Consider the following 23,469-nt stretch of genomic DNA (forward strand, 5'->3'; position numbering starts at 1 on the left):
TGCTGGGCCCTCTTCACCAACGCTGGTGTATGAACGCTGCCTCAGGTCAGATCCTCCTTTACAGTGACACCCAGGGACCTACAACCAGCCCCCTGCTCCTCTTGGTCTCCATTTATGAACAAGGGCTGGATCTCTGGTCTTTTCTTCCTATGGTCCACTGTGAGCCTCTTGGTCTCGCTATCCCTCCGTCCATCCCCAGCTCTTCTGTGGGAACCATGTGGCCCCATTGCCTTCCCCATCTCCCTTCTCCCAGGACCTCTTCCCGCAGAACCAAGCTCTGCTTCTCTGCTCCTTGCAGGCCGTGCCCGCCGTGACCCCCGTGGACGAGGAGGGCTCGGACGGAGAGCCGGACCAGGAGGCCGTGCAGAGGTAAGGCCCCTTTGGCCCACATTGGGCCCCCTCTCTCTTGCCTCCGGTGGGCTTTGGGGCTCTGCTTCCCTCTGCTTCTCTGGGAGCCGGTTTTCCTGCGTGGACTCTGCTACGACTCCAAGGCTGCTGCTCCTGCTCCTTCCCTTGGCCTTCCTACTAACCTCTTTGCAGTGACCGCATGGGTAGGTGGAGTTTCTGCCACTGCCTGGGTCAACTTGGGCCCTCTCTCTAGGTGTTTTGGACTCCAACTCCCAGCATTCCTAACAGCCTCAGGCCCTTTCCTTTTCCCCCTCAGCCGCTTAAGCGGCTGAGGGGGAAAAGGAAGGGGCCTGAGGCTGTTAGGAATGCTGGGAGTTGGAGTCCAAAACACCAGGAGGACCAAAGTTGGCCCATGCCTGCCTGGAGAGAACCTGCTCACCTGTAGAAAACGATCATGACCATGACTAAGAAACTATAGAGCCAATGCAGTCCATACAATGCAGTTTTCTGAACCCAAAGACCCAAGGAAGAGGTCTAAAACACCGAGACACGTAGGATTTTTTTGTCGTTGATTTCCACGAGTCCTGGAACCAAAAGCCTCACCTCAAAGAAGTGTTTAAAAACAAACTCAAAGCATTAGTTTGAAACAGTGGAAGAAGCAGCTCAAATATCACAATCAGGACAATAAATGTTCAGCAAAACCAGGCGAAAGGTAAATAATCCATGGCCTGAGTGAGAGTATCAGAAGCAGCTCCAATATCACAATCAGGACAATAAATGTTCAGCACAACTAGGCGAAAGGTAAATAGTTCATGGGCTGAGTATCAATAATAAGAGGAAGCCTCCCCAACCTCTCACAACAGGCAGGGAATCGCATAGCATGGAATAATAATAGTAATAATAATAATAATCTTTATTTATTCCCCGCCACCATCTCCCTGGCTTACATGAGGCCAAGCCCAACAACATCTATATAAATAAAAATGTTCTATTCGTTTGTGGGATTAACATAACTCGAAAACCACTGGGCGAATTGACACCAAATTTGGACACAAGACCCCTCTCCGGTCAACGAGTGACCACCACTCATAAAAACACTGAAAAACACAACAGAAGGGACTACAAAAGCCAAAAAAATAAATAAAAATACATTGCATGCGCAAAACCACACACACATATAATAATCATAATAATAATCATCATCTATATCAATAAAAATATAATGTTCATTTGTGGGATTAACATAACTCAAAAACCACTGGACAAATTGACACCAAATTTGGACACAAGACACCCCTCAGGCCAACAAGTGACCCTCACTCATAAAAACACTGAAAACCAGAGCAGAAGGGACTTAAAAGCCAAAAAACAAAAACAAAAATACATTACATTGCATGCACAAAACCACACACACACACACACAATAATAATAATCATCATCATCTATATAATAATAATCATAATAATCATCATCATCTATATCAATAAAAATGTAATGTTCATTTGTGAGATTAACATAACTCAAAAACCACTGGACGAATGGACACCAAATTTGGACACAAGACACCTCTCAGGCCAATTAGTGACCATCACTCATAAAAACACTGAAAAACAGAGCAGAAGGGACTTAAAAAGCCAAAAAACCCCACAAAAATACATTGCATTGCACGCACAAAACCACATATATATACGCAGACACACACATATACACACAGAAACCACAGACTGGGCCACGGCAAAGCGTGGCAAGGGACGGCTAGTATTACAATAAAATAAAAACCAAAACGTAAACACAGTAAAATACATAAAACATATGAATACAGTAAGCAGTACAAAATCATTTGAAATCACAGTGACAAGGAGTGGGCCACACGTACAAGATAAAATCCTAAAAACTCAGTTGAGATAGGACTGGAGCAGATTATTTGTGAGGGAGGGAGTCCTTTTGGACCCTCTTTCTGCTGACGATGGAGGCCCAGGTCTCTCTCCGCTGTGAGCAGAACTGCCTTCTTTCCCCTGCGGCAGGCTAGACGGCTGGCCCCTCCCTGTCCAGGGACGACCTCGCTACGGTGACCCAGGCCATGGTCATCTCAAGACTGGACTACTGTAACGCCCTCGACATTGGCCTTCCTCTTTCGGTGATCCGGAAGCTCCAGTTGGTACAAAATGCAGCTGCTCGGCTTCTTGTGGGAATTCTGATGAGATGCCACATAACACCAATCTGACTGCAGCTGCATTGGTTACCCATTGAGCACCGGATCACTTTCAAAGGGATGGGACTCACCTTGAAGGCCTTGCATGGTCTGGGGCCGATGTACCTGAGGGACCGCCTCTCCCCCTACCAACCCCAGAGATCCCTCCATTCTGAGGACCAAGATCTATTGGAAGTCCCCAGGGTCAAGACCTTGCGTCTAACAGCAACCAGGTGCAGAGCCTTCACAGCAGTGGCACCATCGCTCTGGAATACTCTGCCACCTGAAGTCTGTGCCTTGTGGGACTTACCAGCTTTCCGCAGGGCATGCAAGACATACCTGTTTCGACAGGCTTTTGTTCTTTTTAAATTGTTAAATTGCTTTTAAATTTTGTTAGATGTTAGCCATTCTTGTAAGCTGCTCCGAGCCCCAGGGGAGTGGCGGCATATAAGTTCAAATAATAAATTAAAGAAAGAAAGAAAGAAAGAAAAGAAAGAAACGGGGTTGTACAAAACTGGCCTTCGAAAAGGCCGGGGAAAAGTGTCCTGTAGAAACAAAAACATTGAGGGGGAGCCACAGTATATGGTTGTCTGGCTACTCTCCAAAAGCGCAACGGAAAAGCCAGGTTTGGAGATTCTTTTTGAAGGTTTCTAAGGTGGGGGCTCTCCTAATCTCACCGGGCAGTGAGTTCCAGAGTTGGGAGTCTCACTTGTACTCGCCAACTGTAGAGAAAGCCTTGTGTTGACGCTTCTGACACTCCCAAGAGTGGAGCCTAGGTGGTGCTCTTGGCATCTCGAGAGAGGGATCATCCTGCTGCTTGAGAACCTCCCAAGGGTCCTCCCATGTGTGATGGTTTCCCCAACGGAGAGGTCCACGAACACTAGTGACCTCTTGGTGCCAAGGCCTGCCTTTTTCTGCCTCTCTTCTTGCTACAGCCCTGCGGGGCGGGCCTGCTCTTAACCTCCCCCCTCGCTTTGCTTGGGTCCTCCCTAGGCTGGTGTTTCCTGCTTCTTTCTCCAGTTGCCCCGCGGCGCCAGAGAGCCGGTCTCGCTCTCAAGTCGCCGTGCGCGTGTCCCCCTCTTCCGCCCTCCCCTCGCCACTGGCCCCGGTCCCACGGAGCGCCTGGCCCCCTCCCTCTCACGACATGTGCTCCTGCTTGTTGCAGATACTTGGCCAATAGGTCAAAAAGGCACACCCTGGCAATGACCAACCCCACCGCGGAAATCCCGCCCGACTTGCAGAGGCAGCTAGGACAGCAGCCCTTCCGCTCCCGGGCTCCCCACATGGCACCCGACCAGCACCGGTGAGTAGTGGCACCGGCCGCTCGGGGGTCCCGGCCAGGAACCCGCCACCATTGCACCCCTGCAAAAGGAGAAAGAGAGAGAGAGGTAGAGAGAGAGAGAGAGAGGAACAGGGAGCAAGAGAGGCTTGTGGAGGGGCAGGTCCTCTTCCCGACCAGGGTTTGCCCTTCCTGTAGCCCCCAGGGAGCCTGCTTGGCTCACCAGTGACATCACGGAGGGTCACTTCACCTAGCAATGCCAACCCAGTGATACCATGGAGGGCCACTTCACCTAACAACAGCCAACCCAGTGACATAATGGAGGGCCGGAGCCCTACTAGGGTGGACGCTCACCACTGACATCATAGGGCCACTTCACCTAGCAATGCCAACCCAGTGATACCATGGAGGGCCACTTCACCTAGCCACAGCCAGCCCAGTGATACCATGGAGGGCCACTTCACTTAGCAACAGCCAACCCAGTGACATAATGGAGGGCTGGAGCCCTACTAGGGTGGAGGCTCACCACTGACATCAGAGGGCCACTTAACCTAGCAATGCCAACCCAGTGATACCATGGAGGGCCACTTCACCTAACAACAGCCAACCCAGTGACATAATGGAGGGCCGGAGCCCTACTAGGATGGACGCTCACCACTGACATCCAGAGGGCCACTTAACCTAGCAATGCCAACCCAGTGATACCATGGAGGGCCACTTCACTTAGCAACAGCCAACCCAGTGACATAATGGAGGGCTGGAGCCCTACTAGGGTGGAGGCTCACCACTGACATCCAGAGGGCCACTTAACCTAGCAATGCCAACCCAGTGATACCATGGAGGGCCACTTCAACTAGCAACAGCCAACCCAGTGACATAATGGAGGGCCGGAGCCCTACTAGGATGGACGCTCACCACTGACATCACAGGGCCACTTTACCTAGCAATGCCAACCCAGTGATACCATGGAGGGCCACTTCACTTAGCAACAGCCAACCCAGTGACATAATGGAGGGCTGGAGCCCTACTAGGGTGGAGGCTCACCACTGACATCAGAGGGCCACTTAACCTAGCAATGCCAACCCAGTGATACCATGGAGGGCCACTTCACCTAACAACAGCCAACCCAGTGACATAATGGAGGGCCGGAGCCCTACTAGGATGGACGCTCACCACTGACATCACAGGGCCACTTTACCTAGCAATGCCAACCCAGTGATACCATGGAGGGCCACTTCACCTAGCAACAGCCAACTCAGTGATGTAATGGAGGCCACTTCACCTAGCAACAGCCAACCCAGTGACATAATGGAGGGCTGGAGCTTGCTAGGGTGGAGGCTCACCACTGACATCACAGAGGGCCACTTCACCTAGCAATGCCAACCCAGTGATTCCATGGAATGCCACTTCACCTAGCAATAGCCTTTTGGGTTCAAGAGGACAGACAAAGAAACAAACACACCTTGACTTTTATTTGCTCAAGGCCGATGGCAGGTTCCCCACAGAAAATGCTGCTGTCTTGAGCGGTGGTGGCCAACCTTTGGTCCTTCCGGTGTCCTTTGGGCTTTGGCTCCCAGAACTTCCTTCTGGGAGTCCCAAACACCTGGAGGGCCAAAGGTTGGGCACCATTGGCCTCTGGAACCGAACGCTGTGAGACCAGTGCTGCTGGGATTCTCTATAAACAGCAGGGTGAGGGGTGTTGCCACTCTGTGGGGAGTGGGCAGCGTTTCAGGACCCTCTTTGGAGAGCAGCTCCTCTCCTGGCGCTTCCTGAATCTCCAAGGTGCCTTTGGGTGGATCTGAGGGGATAACAACGCTGCTAAAGGGCTCGTATCCCATGTCAACAGTTACAGCTGCCTTGTGTGGAATCCTGGGATTTGTGGTTTGCTAAAATTCCCAGTTGGAGAGCTCCTTTGCCTTAGAGTCCCCAAAGTTCAGTAGCAGTTACAGTGGGAAAGCAGTGCTTTGGTGGTGGTGTGTGATAATCTCCCAAGAGAGAACTCGAGGGCCAAGAGGACCCAAGACCCCCTTCTGTGCCACACGATTCACATTTGGGTGCCATTGGGTGGATCTGAGGGGATAACAGCGCTGCTAAAGGGCTCTTATCCCATGTCAACAGCTACAGCTGCCTTCTGTGGAATCCTGGGATTTGTGGTTTGCTAAAATTCCCAGCTGGAGAGGTCCCTTGCCTTACAGTCCCCAGAGTTCAGTAGCAGTTACAGTGGGAAAGCAGTGCTGTGGTGGTGTCGTGTGATAATCTCCTACAAAACTCGAGGGCCGAGAGAACCCAAGACCCCCTTCTGTGCCACACGATTCACGTTTGGGTGCCCAATGTTCTGGACGCTTCCTCAGCGAAGGAATGCCCGGCGGTGCCGCTCCCCTCCGGCCTGGTGCCCTGCGGAGACTCAGGTGGCAAGGGACCTCTGGACCTTGTTTGTGTCAACAGCTCTGTCATGGGATCTCTCTCTGTCAGGGAGAGCGGTGTTTGCCCAGAGCGCTTGCTTCCTCCCTGGCGTTCCTTGGCAGGCAGGCAGGCAGGAGGAGGGGGGGGGGGCGCTTGTTTCGGAGGAGAAGGACGCCGACCTTTGCCTCTTGCAAAACAAGCCAAGTGCTCAGGAATCTGGCTCCCCCCCCCCCCCCAAGCAGGCCCGTCTGCAGCCTTCTCTGTTCAAAAACAAGAGCCTTGCATGTACACAAAACCTCACATCCCACCCACAGAGCTTTTGGTGAGAACCCCAACCGCCCTGGCTGTCCCTCCATATCCTCCCCCCCTGTTCCTGGGCAACCCATTTCGCCCCTGTCCCCAGGTAGCTGCTGAGCTGGAGGGAGACGTCACCAGCCCCAGCAGATGAACTCTGAGCCGGCCGAAGGCATGCCGGTGCCACGCTGGAACCTGCATAGGCAGGCAGGCAGGCAGAGATAAGAGCAGGCACTGAGGCCTTGGGTGACTCCGGGTTAAGACTGGCTTTGGCACAGAAGCGGGAGCCGGTGTGGCATCGCAGGCAGGAGGCACCCCTTCACCTTTGCATTTGCACATACAAATATATTCAGACACATACATACCCAGATGCACATATAATATCCCAGAGTTGGAAAAGACCACATGGGCCATCTAGACCAACCCCTTGCCATGCAGGAAAAGCACAGTCAAAGCACCCCTGACAGATGGCCATCCAGCCTCAAAGCTGAGTTGGAGAGTTCTGCTGTGGCACAGCTCTCCTTATAGCCAGGAAGTTCTTCCTAATGTTCAAGTGGAATCTCCTTTCCTGCAAGTTGAACCCATGGCTCCATTGAGTTCCACTCTCTAGGGCAGCAGAAAACATCTATATATACAGATATACAGACACATACACATATACACATACACAGGTAGACACAAATACACATACATATGTACACATACACAGATATACAGACACATACACAGGTAGACACAAATACACATACATATGTACACATATACAAAAATACATATATACATATACATAGATATACGGACACATAAATACACATACAGAGATATACAGACACATATACAAATACACAAATACCTGTCCAAACGCATCTCCCCCTATGTACCATCGCGGAGATTAAGATCCTCCGGGGAGGCCCTGCTTTCCATCCCACCATGTCACAGGCGTGATTGGTGGGGACAAGACACAGGGCCTTCTCGGTGATTGCTCCCCGGCTATGGAACTCCCTTCCTTGTGAGATCTGGTCGGCCCCCTCCCTCCTGTCCTTTAGAAGGATGGTCAAACCTTGGCTGTGGGACCAAGCTTTCAGGACAGGGCAATGAAACGACCATGGGAAAGATGGCAGGGCCAATTGGACTTGATGCGGATGGCTAGGACGGTTTTAAATGGTGTTATTTTAAATGGTGTATTTTAATATTCAGATAAATGTTTTTTAATGTTTATGTATTGTATCCAGGCATTGAATGTTTGCCATGTATATGTTGTGCTCCGCTCTGAGTCCCCTTTGGGGTGAGAAGGGCGGAATAGAAGTGTTTTAAATAAATAAATAAATATATACATACGCTGGTATACAGACACATACAAATACACATACAGATGCATATACAAATACACGTATACATATATCTATGTATTTATATATGAGGAGGCCAGGAGGCACCATCTTTTCAGGGGCCAAAGTGATGCCTCCAGGAAGGAAGGGGGTCCCCCTGAGGAGCTGCCTTGGCTCTTGCCTCCCTTCTCTTCGAGGCCTGGGCAGGCTCTCCAGCTCCACACGCACACTCTCGCACACAGGCAGACACGAGTGCAGGTTGACAGGCAAGTATTTGCCCCATGGGAAGGTCACTGAAGCCCTTCAAAATGTTGGTTACAAGCCAGGATGTGACCCCTTGCTACAAGACAGAGGAGAGAAGCCCAGGAGCCTCCTGACTCATTGCAAGTTTCAGGAAAGCCGCCCCGCCTCACACCTAAAACAGCACAACCTTCTTCAGGGTAGAAGGGCTCTCTTGTGGGCAACTGAAGAGGCCTTGGCATGGGCAGCCAGGTGGCTGGAGCAGGGGGACCCAGAGACCCAGGTCCAACATGGCACCATGCTCTCTTCTGCCCGGTCTTCGTATTTATTCTCTGTTGTTTCCCCTGTTCTGCAACTGAAACTGGCCTGGCAGCCCAAAGGGGTGCCAAGTGTGCGTTTCCGGGTTTCTGTGGCCCTTTGTGGCACTGCGGGCCTGGACCAAGTGTATTAAAGGAGCCCGCCTTGTCCTGGGGCTTGTGTCCTGCAGCGTCTGCCTTGTCATAGAATCCTAGGGTTGGAAGAGACTGCAGAAACAATTGGAAGAGTGAGCCATGCCTTGCCTCAGTTTCTCTCGTGGCCTCCTGGGTGTGTGGCTCAAGTGGCGCTAGCTCTCTCAGTGTGCCTGCTTCAGAGCATAAAAGCCTTCTTTCCCATTGGCAGGGCCACACTCTTCCTATCAGCCTCTTGTTGCCCATCCTTGCCCAGGTGCCACCACCTCTGGGCTCAAGGCTGGCATGATGCTGTATTATTACTAACTAATTGTTACTAACAGGAGCAGGACGCAGGGAGCACACAACGCCCTTGTTGTTCCAGCTCCACTGGCTGCCGATCTGCTACCGGGCCCAATTTAAGGTGCTGGTGCTATCCTACAAAGCCCTAAACGGTTCCGGCCCAAAATACCTTTCGGACCGCATCTCGGCCTGTGAGCCCACGAGGACCTTGAGATCGTCTGGGGAGGCCCTTCTCTCGATCCCGCCTGCCTCACAGGCACGTCTGGCGGGGACGAGGGAGAGGGCCTTCTCGGTGGTGGCCCCCCGGCTGTGGAACACCCTCCCTGCTGACATCAGACAGCATTATGTCCCTTATGTCCTTCCGTAAGAGCCTGAAGACATGGCTATTCGAGAAGGCATTTAACTAAATGCTACAGTAACTGGAAATGACAACTGGAACGGAATATGGACTACGAGATTGGTTATGATTCTATGATAAGACGGAGCGGATTATTTTAGTGTAATTAGATGATAGTGTATTAGTGATATGTTGGTTTTTGTCGTTGTAGTTTATTGTAAAATATGTTTTTTATATGTTGTACACCGCTGCGAGTCGCCCTAGGGCTGAGAGCGGCGGTTAACAAATGCAGCAAATAAATAAATAAATAAATGTATGAAAATGCATTCTTGGTACCGAAGAATTGGAAATGTCTCTGGATGGGAAACCACATTGCTTCAGTGTTGGCACCCCGGATCTCCCAAACAGCAACCTTTTGAGGGGCAACTCATATTTAAGATGCCGCAAGCCCAGCGGGAGCTTAATTCCCAAAGGCCAAGGGTCCAAGGAGCTTGGAAAACCAACTCACAGTGCCTCTGACCTGAGATCAGGGATTGTGGAGGTGCTGAAGCAAACCTGCCAGATTCTGCTTCCAGAATGACAGAACTAGCTGGGCCTGGGGAAAGGGGCTACGAGGGGCACGGATCCCACTCTTTTCACTCTCTCTCTCTCTGTCTCTGCCCGTGCGCAGCTACATCTACAAGGACTCCAACACCCTGCACCTGCCCACCGAGCGCTTCTCCCCGGTCCGCCGCTTCTCCGACGGGGCCGCCAGCATCCAGGCGTTCAAGGCCCAGCTGGAGAGGATGGGCAACCACAGCAGCATCAAGCAGCTCCAGCAGGTACAGCGCGGGCGGAGGAGGCCAGGGGGCAAGGCAAGAGCGGGGAACGAGAGCGGGACGCGGGTGGGAGCGCCTCCCCATCCGGAGGCCATTCTAGATCCGGCTTGGATCCTGCAGCCCGCCTGCTGTGAGGGGGAGAACAGCTGCAGGGGATCCACGCTCTGCTGTGTGCCCATCTCTTAGAACTTCCCACAATTCTAATTAAATAAATCAGGGGTCCTCAAACCTTTTAAACAGAGGGTCAGGTCACAGTCCCTCAAACTGATGGAGGGACAGATTATAATTTGGAGGAAAAAAAACATGAATGAATTCCTATGCACACTGCACATGTCTTATTTGTAGTGCAAAAAACACTTACAAACAATACAATAATTAAAATGAAGAACAATTTTAACTAATACAAAAACTTATTAGTATTTCAATAGGAAGTGTGGGCCTGGTTTTAGCTTTTTTTTTGGTTGTTGTGTCAGGAGTGACTTGAGAAACTGCAATTCGCTTCTGGTGTGAGAGAATTGGCTGTCTGCAAGGACATTGCCCAGGGGACGCCTGGATGATTTGATGTTTTTATCATCCATTTGGGAGGCTTCTTTCAAGTCCCCACATGGGGAGCTGGAGCTGATAGAGGGAGCTCATCCGCCTCTTCTCAGATTCGAACCTGTGACCTGTCAGTCTTCAGTCCTGCCGGCACAGGGGTTTAACCCACTGCGCCATCGGGGGCTCTTGCTTTTAGCTGATATTGTTATTGTTGTGGTTGTTGTTTTGTGCTTTCAAGTAGTTTCAGACTTAGGTTGACCCTGAGCGAGGGCCGGGTAAATGAGCTTGGAGGGCCGTATCTGGCCCCTGGGACTTAGTTTGGGGACCCTTGAAATAAATGAACCAATGAAGATGTGTTTGAAAAACCATCTGTTCAGGAGGAGAAGGCAAGAAAAGGTGTGCAGGGTATTTCCAGGGGTGGCCCCGGAGCCCTCTCCCTGGAAGCTCCTTCATTGCCAATGGGGATTGGGCTTCCTGTCAGCCCCCTCCAGCTTTCTTCTTGCGCCCGCTACCTTTCCCCAAGGGCAGGGAACATGCGTTCCAGGCGGGGCCCCCTCGCAGGATGCAGACACAAAACCGGGCTCGCTGGTTTGTTTCAGGAGTGCGAGCAGCTCCGGAAGATGTACGGGGGCCACATGGATGAGCGCACTCTGGAGAAGACGCAGCAGCAGCACATCTTGTACCAGCAGGAGCAGCACCACCAGATCCTCCAGCAGCAGATCCAGGTACTGGGGCACCACGGTGGGAAGGGGCATCTAGAGGCATCTCTGGGGACAGAGTGGCTGGCCATACACAACTGAGGTCCTGGCGGGCTCAGGCCTTGGTGGCATTGAGACCTTCCTTGGGCCACCATTCTGGGTCCAGGCTGAGGAAGAAGACCAGAACGTCCCAGCCTTTGTCCCTGCTCTTTCAGATTTAATTTTTGAGATCTGTACATGTTTTGTTTACCCCAGAAATAGTTTTACAACCTTCCTGGTGTAAAAGTCTAGAGCTGGAACAAACCCTGGGACTGTTTACTCAGTTGGAATGGGATCTGTCTCTGCCGAAAGCTTGTTTTCTCTGGGGAAGCATGTAGTTTAGTGGGAGCCCATTGTGGGGCTGGCTGCCCCTGTTTTGAACCCCAGGGAAGCCGCCTGTTGCCTTGAGGGGTGACCAGGAGGCCTCTCTCTTTTGCCCTTCCTCTTGCAGGACTGTGTCTGCCCTCCGCAGCCCTCTCCGCCCCTCCAAGCGCCAGGGGAGAACCAGCCCGCTCTGCTCACCCACCAGCTCCAGAGGTAAGTGGCAGCCCCACCTTCTGCCCCATTGTCTCCCTGGAGAGCATCTGGAGAGGCCCACCTGCATCACAAGCGCAATTGGTGGGGACAAGGGACAGGGCCTTCTCGGTGGTGGCCCCTCGACTCTGGAACTCCCTCCCCAAGGACATCAGGCATGCCGCAATGCTGGCAGTCTTTAGAGCAGTGGTTCTCAACCTGGGGTCCCCAGATGTTTTTGGCCTACAACTCCCAGAAATCCCAGCCAGTTTACCAGCTGTTAGGATTTCTGGGAGTTGAAGGCCAAAAACACCTGGAGACCCCAGGTTGAGAAGCACTGCTTTAGAAGGAGCTTGAAAATGTGAAAATTCCAGTGTGCCTTCTCAGAATAAGGAATCCCAAGCAATGTGTCCCAAATGCACTTTACGAGAGATTTAGGATTGTCTGCACGGCCACCTATCCCTAAAATCTCCATCCTATTTCACTTTGACATGCCCAGCATTTTTAAATGCGTTGTAATATTATTGTTATTGTTTTGCTTTGTTTATGAGTTATTTACTGTTGTATTGTTGTCGTTGTGTTTTATTGTTGTTGTATTTGGGCTCGGCCTCTTGTAAGCTGCACCGAGTCCTGCAGGAGATGGTCGTGGGGTATAAATAAAGGTTTATTATTTATTATTATTATTATAGAGCATCAATACCTCCACTTAGCAACCCAGGCTCAGTAGGGTGGCCTCATTGCCAAGTCCTAGTGTTGTTGTTGTTGTTGTTGTTGTGCTTATTTATATCCCGCTTTTTCTCTCCGTGTGGATACTCAAAGTGGCTTGCAACTGTCCGAACGGATCTCCCTCTACGTCCCATCCCGGAGTTTAAGATCTTCTGGGGAGGCCCTGCTCTCGGCCCTGCCTCTATCACAAGTGAGATTGGCGGGGACGAGGAGCAGGGCCTTCTCGGTGGTGGCCCCCCACCTGTGGAATTCACTCCCAGGGAAATTAGATCTGCAAGATCACTCCTTTCCTTTAGGAAAAAACTGAAAACATGGATTTGGGACCAGGCATTCAGATAATCGGGCAGATAAAAGGACTTGACAATGATTAGGAAATGATTAATGGAATAGAACTATGGAACTCTGAAAGACGAAGCGCTGAGCATGAGAATAGGTTTTTTTTATAGTTTTTATATATGACATGTTATGTACTGATTGTTTTGATTGTTTTTAACTGCGATAATTGTTTTAGCCATGGTTTTGTGTATTATGTGTAATTTGTATAGGCATCAAATTGTGCCTTCTTTGTAAGCCGCCCTGAGTCCCCCCTCGGGGGTTGAGAAGGGCGGGGTAAAAGTAACCGAAATAAATAAATAAATAAATAAAAGCATTGCAATATACAAATATACTGAAGGATCTGAGGAGCCTTCTAATCAAGGTGAAAGAAGAAAGCGCAAAAGCCGGGTTGCAGCTAAACGTCAAAAAAACCAAGATTATGGCAACAAGAATGATTGACAACTGGAAAATAGAGGGAGAAACCGTGGAGGCCGTGACAGACTTTGTATTCTAGGCGCAAAGATGAGTGCAGATGCAGACTGTGGCCAGGAAATCAGAAGACGCTTCCTTCTTGGGAGGAGAGCAATGTCCAGTCTCGATAAAATAGTGAAGAGTAGAGACATCAGACTGGCAACCAAGATCCATTGCCTAGTCAAAGCCATGGTCTTCCCTGTAGTCACCTACGGATGTGAGAGCTGGACCATAATAGGGAAGGCTGAGCCAAGGAAGAGAGATGCTTTTGAGCTGTGGGGTTGGAGGAAAGTGCTGAGAGTGCCTTGGACTGCGAGAAGATCCAACCAGTCCATCCTCCAGGAAATAAAACCCGACTAAAGCTCATTGGAGGGAAAGATACTACAGACAAAGTGGAAGTCCTTTGGCCACATCATGAGGAGACAGCAAAGCCCAGAGAAGGGAATGATGCTGGGGAAAGTGGAAGGCAAAAGGAAGAGGGGCCGACCAAGGGCAAGATGGATGGATGGCATCCTTGAAGTGACTGGACTGACCTTGAGGGAGCTGGGGGTGGTAATGGCCGACAGGGAGCTCTGGCGTGGGCTGGTCCATGAGGTCACGAAGAGTCGGAGACGACTGAACGAATGAACAACAACACTGAAGGACAGCAGGGAGGGGGCTGACCTGGCTTCCCTGGAAGGAAAAAGGAGGGAGCTCCAGAGTCGAGGGGCATTTGCCACAGAGAAGCCCCCCCCCCCCCCCAAAATTGATTTTATAAAACAGGTTCAGGTCAGCAGGGATTGGTTTATTCTTTAACACATGGCAATAACAACAGCAACAAGAAGACACCAGCCAGAGCTCTGGGGGCAAAGTCGAACACAAGTCACTCAACCCACTGACTCCTCACCAGTGTTTTGGGAAGAGACCGGCCTTCCCGTCTCCCTCAGCTTGACCTTCCCCGTTGGGTCTCTCTTCCTGGCCTCATCCTGCACGGCCACGCTCTGCTTCCCGTGAACCTATCGATGATGTAGCGATGATGAGATTGGTATAATAATAATAATAATAATAATAATAATAATAATAACACTTTATTTGTACCCCGCTACCATCTCCCCAAGGGACTCGGTGCAGCTTACATGAGGTGCCCAAATACAACAATACAAACAGTAATAACAACAATATAAGCAATTAAAAATAAAACATGGACAATACAGTAATGCAACATTAACAATAAGACCACACAACTAAAAACTATGGGAAGGCCAAATGTAAAATTCAAATTATAATACTTTATCTTTAATATGTTTTAGTAGAATTTTTGAATTTTATGATGGTTTCAGTTCTTATTATGTTGTCTATTAGTTTAATTAGGTTGTGTTCTATTGTCGAATGTGTTTATTTTGATGTAATTGTTTGTATGGTTTCTTTCTGGCAACTAAATTTTTGCCTTACATGTTGGAAACCGCCCGGAATCCCTTTGGGGGAGATAGGGTGGTATGCAAATAAAGTTCTATTATTATTATTATTATTATTATTATTATTATTAATTCCTAAAGCAGGTATTAATAATATTAAGCCACTGCACCAGTGGCACATTGGGTTAAACCACTGAGTGCTGAACTTGCTGAATGAATTGGCAATTTGAATTCAGGGAACGGGGTGAGCTCCTGTTGTTAGCCCCAGCTTCTGCCAACCTAGCAGTTCAAAAACATGCAAATGTGAGTAGATCAATAGGTACTGCTCTGATGGGAAGGTAACGCCGCTCCATGCAGTCATGCCCTGAATCCCTTTGGGGGAGATAGGGTGGTATGCAAATAAAGTTCTATTATTATTATTAGTATTAGTATTAGTATTAGTATTCATTCCTAAAGCAGGTATTAATAATATTAGGCGCAGTGGGTTAAACAGCTGAACTGCTAAACTTGCTGATAGAAAGGTCGCAAATGCAGGGAGTGGTGAGAGTTCCTGGTATTAGCTCCAGCTTCTGCCAACCTAGCAGTTCGAAAACATGCAAATGTGAGTAGATCAATAGGTACCGCTCTGATGGGAAGGTAACGCCGCTCCATGCAGTCATGCGGGCCACATGACCTTGGAGGTGTCTATGGACAATGCCTGCACCGATGGCGCAGAGAGTTAAACTGCTGAGTGCTGAACTTGCTGAATGAATTGGCAATTTGAATTCAGGGGACAGGGTGAGCTCCTGTTGTTAGCCACAGCTTCTGCCAACCTAGCAGTTCGAAAACATGCAAATGTCAATAGATCAATAGGTACCGCTCTGATGGGAAGGTAACGCCGCTCCATGCATTCATGCTCTGAATCCCTTTGGGGGAGATAGGGTGGTATGCAAAAAAAGTTATAATAATAATAATAATAATAATAATAATAATAATAATAATGCCTCTAGAACATGGCCATATAGCCCGAAAAAACCCACAAGAACCTAGTGATTCCAGCCATGAAAGCCTTCGACAATACAATAATAATAATAATAATAATAATAATTCCTAAAGCAGGTATTAATAATATTAAGCTACTGCACCGGTGGCACAGTGAGTTAAACTGCTGAGTGCTGAACTTGCTGAATGAATTGGCAATTTGAATTCAGGGAACAGGGTGAGCTTCTGTTGTTAGCCACAGCTTCTGCCAACGTAGCAGTTCGAAAACATGCAAATGTGAGTAGATCAATAGGTACCACTCTGATGGGAAGTTAACGCCGCTCCATGCAGTCATGCCAGTGGCTAGATGACCTTGGAGGTGTCTATGGACAACGCCAGCTCTTTGGCTTAGAAATGGAGATGAGCGCCAGAGTTGGACACGACTGGACTGAATGTCAGGGGGAAACCTTTACCTAACCTCGGGCCTTCCAGGTCTCCCTTCCTCCACAGTGTCCCCACCCAAGGGCCAGTGTTTCCCAGCAGATGCCCGCTTTGTGCCTGTGCAGGTTACGGATCCAGCCCTCCAGCCCTCCTCCGAACCATCCCAGCAACCACCTCTTCCGGCAGCCCGACAGCAGCCCCCCTCCCACCGGCAGCAGCGTCCACCAGGGCCACGGTAAGCCTCCCATGGGGCCGTTGTTCCTTCCCTTCCCCCTCCTTCCCCCAAGGAGCCATCCGATAGTAGACCCTGCCCACCCATGATGCGCTCTTGGCAGGTGCCGCCTCCCCGTCGCTGTTCCAAGGGATGCCTTCCCACGGTGCCATCTTCCAGCCGTCGGGCAGCTGCTCCCCTCCGCCGGCGCTGGCGCTCTCCTGCCTGCAGGCTCAGCCGGCGGTGGCCATGCAGATGCAGGAGAGCGGGGAGATGATGGGCGGGGGCCTCCTGCAGGCCGGGCAGGGCCTGCCCATCGCCCCCAGTGCCAACCAGCTGCAGATGCACCACCACCGGGCCAGCCTCATGGCCTCCCTCTCCTACGGACCCAGGCCGCTCTCCAAGCAGCTCAGCGCAGACACCACCGAGACACACAGGTAAGAACGGCAACGCTGCCCAGCCATTCGCCTCTCTTTCCTATTTATTTATTTATTTATTTGCAGCTTTTATATTCCGCCCTTCTCCTCACCCCGCAGCAGGGGACTCAGGGCGGATTACAGTGTACACATAGATGGCAAACATTCAATGCCAATTTTTGACTTACAAACATATACAGACATACACAGAGGCTATTTAACTATTTCTGGCCGCCAGGGGAGCTGTCTCTTTCATCGTCCATCTGTGACACTGATGAAGCACTTCCGCATTCCCCGCATGCTTCCCTGCTGGAGTCTTCTTTATGGCCTCATAAATCAGTTAATTTAGCCTGCCCACACTTTTAAGGTGGTACCTCATTTTCCTACTTGACAGATGCAACTGTCTTTCAGGTTGCAAAGGTCGACAACAGGCTACACACAATTGGTTGGAAACCCACTCCAACCCGAGCTGATGAAGCACTTCCGCATTCCCCGCATGCTTCCCCACTGGAATGCTTTGCTGGAGTCTTCTTTATGGCCTCATAAATCAGTTAATTTAGCCTCCCCACACTTTAAGGTGGTACTTTTTTTTCCTACTTGGCAGATGCAACTGTATTTCGGGTTGCAAAGGTCGACAACAGGCTAGACACAATTGGTTGGAAACCCACTCCAACCCGGGCTGATGAAGCACTTCCACATTCCCCGCATGCTTCCCCACTGGAATGCTTTGCTGGAGTCTTCTTTATGGCTTCATAAATCAGTTAATTTAGCCTCCCCACACTTTTAAGGTGGTAGCTAATTTTCCTACTTGACAGATGCAACTGTCTTTCAGGTTGCAAAGGTCAACAACAGGCTAGACACAATTGGTTGGAAACCCACTCCAACCCGAGCTGATGAAGCACTTCCGCATTCCCCGCATGCTTCCCCGCTGGAATGCTTTGCTGGAGTCTTCTTTATGGCTTCATAAATCAGTTAATTTAGCCTCCCCACACTTTAAGGTGGTACCTGATTTTCCTACTTGGCAGATGCAACTGTCTTTCGGGTTGCAAAGGTCAACAACAGGCTACACACAATTGGTTGGAAACCCACTCCAACCCGAGCTGATGAAGCACTTCCGCATTCCCCACATGCTTCCCCGCTGGAATGCTTTGCTGGAGTCTTCTTTATGGCCTCATAAATCAGTTAATTTAGCCTCCCCACACTTTAAGGTGGTACCTAATTTTCCTACTTGACAGATGCAACTGTCTTTCAGGTTGCAAAGGTCGACAACAGGCTAGACACAATTGGTTGGAAACCCACTCCAACCCGGGCTGATGAAGCACTTCCACATTCCCCGCATGCTTCCCCACTGGAATGCTTTGCTGGAGTCTTCTTTATGGCTTCATAAATCAGTTAATTTAGCCTCCCCACACTTTAAGGTGGTACTTTTTTTTCCTACTTGGCAGATGCAACTGTCTTTCGGGTTGCAAAGGTCGACAACAGGCTAGACACAATTGGTTGGAAACCCACTCCAACCCAGGCTGGCTTCGAACTCATGACCTTTTTGGTCAGAGGGATCTTAATGCAGCTGACACACAGCCAGCTGCGCCGGTCCTAGATCTCTGCAACTCAATGTGTTTGGCTTCCTGGCTGCAAGAAGAGGCCACACCCCCTTCTTCCCAATCCAATCAATCCATCAAACTTTTATTTACATCCTGCCCCATCTGTCTCCCCATGTGGACGCAGGGCGGCTTAGTTATTTGTTTATTATTTTTTACTTCACTGAATTTATATACCGCTTTTCTCCCCCTGAGGGGACCCAAAGTGGTTTTCGACATAACAATGGCAAAATTCAAAGGGGGAAAGGAAAGGGACCGAGGCTGCCGAAGGGAAAAAAAGAAATGGACTGAGGCTGCCAAGGGGATAAAGTAAAGGGACTGAGGCTGTTGAGGGGGGAAAGGAAAAGGTCTGAGGCTGCTGAAGGGGAAGAGGAAAGGGACTGAGGCTGCCGAGGGGGGAAAGGAAAGGGACTGAGGCTGCCGAGGGGGGAAAGGAAAGGGACTGAGGCTGCCGAGGGGGGAAAGGAAAGGGACCGAGGCTGCCGAGGGGGGAAAGGAAAGGGACCGAGGCTGCCGAGGGGGGAAAGGAAAGGGACCGAGGCTGCCGAGGGGGGAAAGGAAAGGGACTGAGGCTGCCGAGGGGGGAAAGGAAAGGGACCGAGGCTGCCGAGGGGGGAAAGGAAAGGGACCGAGGCTGCCGAGGGGGGAAAGGAAAGGGACCGAGGCTGCCGAGGGGGGAAAGGAAAGGGACCGAGGCTGCCGAGGGGGGAAAGGAAAGGGACCGAGGCTGCCGAGGGGGGAAAGGAAAGGGACCGAGGCTGCCGAGGGGGGAAAGGAAAGGGACCGAGGCTGCCGAGGGGGGAAAGGAAAGGGACCGAGGCTGCCGAGGGGGGAAAGGAAAGGGACCGAGGCTGCCGAGGGGGGAAAGGAAAGGGACCGAGGCTGCCGAGGGGGGAAAGGAAAGGGACCGAGGCTGCCGAGGGGGGAAAGGAAAGGGACCGAGGCTGCCGAGGGGGGAAAGGAAAGGGACCGAGGCTGCCGAGGGGGGAAAGGAAAGGGACCGAGGCTGCCGAGGGGGGAAAGGAAAGGGACCGAGGCTGCCGAGGGGGGAAAGGAAAGGGACCGAGGCTGCCGAGGGGGGAAAGGAAAGGGACCGAGGCTGCCGAGGGGGGAAAGGAAAGGGACCGAGGCTGCCGAGGGGGGAAAGGAAAGGGACCGAGGCTGCCGAGGGGGGAAAGGAAAGGGACCGAAGCTGCCGAGGGGAAAAAGGAAAGGGACCGAGGCTGCCGAGAGAGGAAAGGAAAGGGACCGAGGCTGCCGAGGGGGGAAAGGAAAGGGACCGAGGCTGCCGAGGGGGGAAAGGAAAGGGACCGAGGCTGCCGAGGGGGGAAAGGAAAGGGACCGAGGCTGCCGAGGGGGGAAAGGAAAGGGACCGAGGCTGCCGAGGGGGGAAAGGAAAGGGACCGAGGCTGCCGAGGGGGGAAAGGAAAGGGACCGAGGCTGCCGAGGGGGGAAAGGAAAGGGACCGAGGCTGCCGAGGGGGGAAAGGAAAGGGACCGAGGCTGCCGAGGGGGGAAAGGAAAGGGACCGAGGCTGCCGAGGGGGGAAAGGAAAGGGACCGAGGCTGCCGAGGGGGGAAAGGAAAGGGACCGAGGCTGCCGAGGGGGGAAAGGAAAGGGACCGAGGCTGCCGAGGGGGGAAAGGAAAGGGACCGAGGCTGCCGAGGGGGGAAAGGAAAGGGACCGAGGCTGCCGAGGGGGGAAAGGAAAGGGACCGAGGCTGCCGAGGGGGGAAAGGAAAGGGACCGAGGCTGCCGAGGGGGGAAAGGAAAGGGACCGAGGCTGCCGAGGGGGGAAAGGAAAGGGACCGAGGCTGCCGAGGGGGGAAAGGAAAGGGACCGAGGCTGCCGAGGGGGGAAAGGAAAGGGACCGAGGCTGCCGAGGGGGGAAAGGAAAGGGACCGAGGCTGCCGAGGGGGGAAAGGAAAGGGACCGAGGCTGCCGAGGGGGGAAAGGAAAGGGACCGAGGCTGCCGAGGGGGGAAAGGAAAGGGACCGAGGCTGCCGAGGGGGGAAAGGAAAGGGACCGAGGCTGCCGAGGGGGGAAAGGAAAGGGACCGAGGCTGCCGAGGGGGGAAAGGAAAGGGACCGAGGCTGCCGAGGGGGGAAAGGAAAGGGACCGAGGCTGCCGAGGGGGGAAAGGAAAGGGACCGAGGCTGCCGAGGGGGGAAAGGAAAGGGACCGAGGCTGCCGAGGGGGGAAGGAAAGGGACCGAGGCTGCCGAGGGGGGAAAGGAAAGGGACCGAGGCTGCCGAGGGGGGAAAGGAAAGGGACCGAAGCTGCCGAGGGGAAAAAGGAAAGGGACCGAAGCTGCCGAGGGGAAAAAGGAAAGGGACCGAGGCTGCCGAGGGGGGAAAGGAAAGGGACCGAGGCTGCCGAGGGGGGAAAGGAAAGGGACCGAGGCTGCCGAGGGGGGAAAGGAAAGGGACCGAGGCTGCCGAGGGGGGAAAGGAAAGGGACCGAGGCTGCCGAGGGGGGAAAGGAAAGGGACCGAGGCTGCCGAGGGGGGAAAGGAAAGGGACCGAGGCTGCCGAGGGGGGAAAGGAAAGGGACCGAGGCTGCCGAGGGGGGAAAGGAAAGGGACCGAGGCTGCCGAGGGGGGAAAGGAAAGGGACCGAGGCTGCCGAGGGGGGAAAGGAAAGGGACCGAGGCTGCCGAGGGGGGAAAGGAAAGGGACCGAGGCTGCCGAGGGGGGAAAGGAAAGGGACCGAGGCTGCCGAGGGGGGAAAGGAAAGGGACCGAGGCTGCCGAGGGGGGAAAGGAAAGGGACCGAGGCTGCCGAGGGGAAAAAGGAAAGGGACCGAAGCTGCCGAGGGGAAAAAGGAAAGGGACCGAGGCTGCCGAGGGGGGAAAGGAAAGGGACCGAGGCTGCCGAGGGGGGAAAGGAAAGGGACCGAGGCTGCCGAGGGGGGAAAGGAAAGGGACCGAGGCTGCCGAGGGGGGAAAGGAAAGGGACCGAGGCTGCCGAGGGGGGAAAGGAAAGGGACCGAGGCTGCCGAGAGGGGAAAGGAAAGGGACCGAGGCTGCCGAGGGGGGAAAGGAAAGGGACCGAGGCTGCCGAGGGGGGAAAGGAAAGGGACCGAGGCTGCCGAGGGGGGAAAGGAAAGGGACCGAAGCTGCCGAGGGGAAAAAGGAAAGGGACCGAAGCTGCCGAGGGGAAAAAGGAAAGGGACCGAGGCTGCCGAGAGAGGAAAGGAAAGGGACCGAGGCTGCCGAGGGGGGAAAGGAAAGGGACCGAGGCTGCCGAGGGGGGAAAGGAAAGGGACCGAGGCTGCCGAGGGGGGAAAGGAAAGGGACCGAGGCTGCCGAGGGGGGAAAGGAAAGGGACCGAGGCTGCCGAGGGGGGAAAGGAAAGGGACCGAGGCTGCCGAGGGGGGAAAGGAAAGGGACCGAGGCTGCCGAGGGGGGAAAGGAAAGGGACCGAGGCTGCCGAGGGGGGAAAGGAAAGGGACCGAGGCTGCCGAGGGGGGGAAAGGAAAGGGACCGAGGCTGCCGAGGGGGGAAAGGAAAGGGACCGAGGCTGCCGAGGGGGGAAAGGAAAGGGACCGAGGCTGCCGAGGGGGGAAAGGAAAGGGACCGAGGCTGCCGAGGGGGGAAAGGAAAGGGACCGAGGCTGCCGAGGGGGGAAAGGAAAGGGACCGAAGCTGCCGAGGGGAAAAAGGAAAGGGACCGAAGCTGCCGAGGGGAAAAAGGAAAGGGACCGAGGCTGCCGAGAGGGGAAAGGAAAGGGACCGAGGCTGCCGAGGGGGGAAAGGAAAGGGACCGAGGCTGCCGAGGGGGGAAAGGAAAGGGACCGAGGCTGCCGAGGGGGGAAAGGAAAGGGACCGAGGCTGCCGAGGGGGGAAAGGAAAGGGACCGAGGCTGCCGAGGGGGGAAAGGAAAGGGACCGAGGCTGCCGAGGGGGGAAAGGAAAGGGACCGAAGCTGCCGAGGGGGGAAAGGAAAGGGACCGAGGCTGCCGAGGGGGGAAAGGAAAGGGACCGAGGCTGCCGAGGGGGGAAAGGAAAGGGACCGAGGCTGCCGAGGGGGGAAAGGAAAGGGACCGAGGCTGCCGAGGGGGGAAAGGAAAGGGACCGAGGCTGCCGAGGGGGGAAAGGAAAGGGACCGAGGCTGCCGAGGGGGGAAAGGAAAGGGACCGAGGCTGCCGAGGGGGGAAAGGAAAGGGACCGAGGCTGCCGAGGGGGGAAAGGAAAGGGACCGAGGCTGCCGAGGGGGGAAAGGAAAGGGACCGAGGCTGCCGAGGGGGGAAAGGAAAGGGACCGAGGCTGCCGAGGGGGGAAAGGAAAGGGACCGAGGCTGCCGAGGGGGGAAAGGAAAGGGACCGAGGCTGCCGAGGGGGGAAAGGAAAGGGACCGAGGCTGCCGAGGGGGGAAAGGAAAGGGACCGAGGCTGCCGAGGGGGGAAAGGAAAGGGACCGAGGCTGCCGAGGGGGGAAAGGAAAGGGACCGAGGCTGCCGAGGGGGGAAAGGAAAGGGACCGAGGCTGCCGAGGGGGGAAAGGAAAGGGACCGAGGCTGCCGAGGGGGGAAAGGAAAGGGACCGAGGCTGCCGAGGGGGGAAAGGAAAGGGACCGAGGCTGCCGAGGGGGGAAAGGAAAGGGACCGAGGCTGCCGAGGGGGGAAAGGAAAGGGACCGAGGCTGCCGAGGGGGGAAAGGAAAGGGACCGAGGCTGCCGAGGGGGGAAAGGAAAGGGACCGAGGCTGCCGAGGGGGGAAAGGAAAGGGACCGAGGCTGCCGAGGGGGGAAAGGAAAGGGACCGAGGCTGCCGAGGGGGGAAAGGAAAGGGACCGAGGCTGCCGAGGGGGGAAAGGAAAGGGACCGAAGCTGCCGAGGGGAAAGGAAAGGGACCGAGGCTGCCGAGGGGAAAAGGAAAGGGACCGAGGCTGCCGAGGGGGGAAAGGAAAGGGACCGAGGCTGCCGAGGGGGGAAAGGAAAGGGACCGAGGCTGCCGAGGGGGGAAAGGAAAGGGACCGAGGCTGCCGAGGGGGGAAAGGAAAGGGACCGAGGCTGCCGAGGGGGGAAAGGAAAGGGACCGAGGCTGCCGAGGGGGGAAAGGAAAGGGACCGAGGCTGCCGAGGGGGGAAAGGAAAGGGACCGAGGCTGCCGAGGGGGGAAAGGAAAGGGACCGAGGCTGCCGAGGGGGGAAAGGAAAGGGACTGAGGCTGCCGAGGGGGGAAAGGAAAGG

The 23,469-nt window shown here is 53.5% G+C and overlaps 1 protein-coding gene across 2 annotated transcripts in view; it reads left to right on the forward strand.

The window, feature by feature from the left end:
• SIK3 (SIK family kinase 3) overlaps nt 1-23,469 on the forward strand; it is a 128,997-nt gene that overhangs the window by 88,018 nt on the left and 17,510 nt on the right. Inside the window, exons 14-20 of one of the 2 annotated variants that reach the window (XM_060786977.2) lie at nt 299-369; nt 3,706-3,843; nt 9,823-9,973; nt 11,107-11,232; nt 11,696-11,781; nt 16,190-16,299; nt 16,400-16,712. In XM_060786977.2, the coding sequence (XP_060642960.2) occupies nt 299-369; nt 3,706-3,843; nt 9,823-9,973; nt 11,107-11,232; nt 11,696-11,781; nt 16,190-16,299; nt 16,400-16,712 (995 nt within the window). The remainder of the gene's footprint in view (nt 1-298; nt 370-3,705; nt 3,844-9,822; nt 9,974-11,106; nt 11,233-11,695; nt 11,782-16,189; nt 16,300-16,399; nt 16,713-23,469) is intronic. The other variant, XM_060786978.2, reaches the window with a different exon arrangement.

The sequence above is a fragment of the Anolis sagrei genome, chromosome 7 (genome assembly GCF_037176765.1).
Source record: "Anolis sagrei isolate rAnoSag1 chromosome 7, rAnoSag1.mat, whole genome shotgun sequence".
NCBI lineage: Eukaryota > Metazoa > Chordata > Lepidosauria > Squamata > Dactyloidae > Anolis > Anolis sagrei.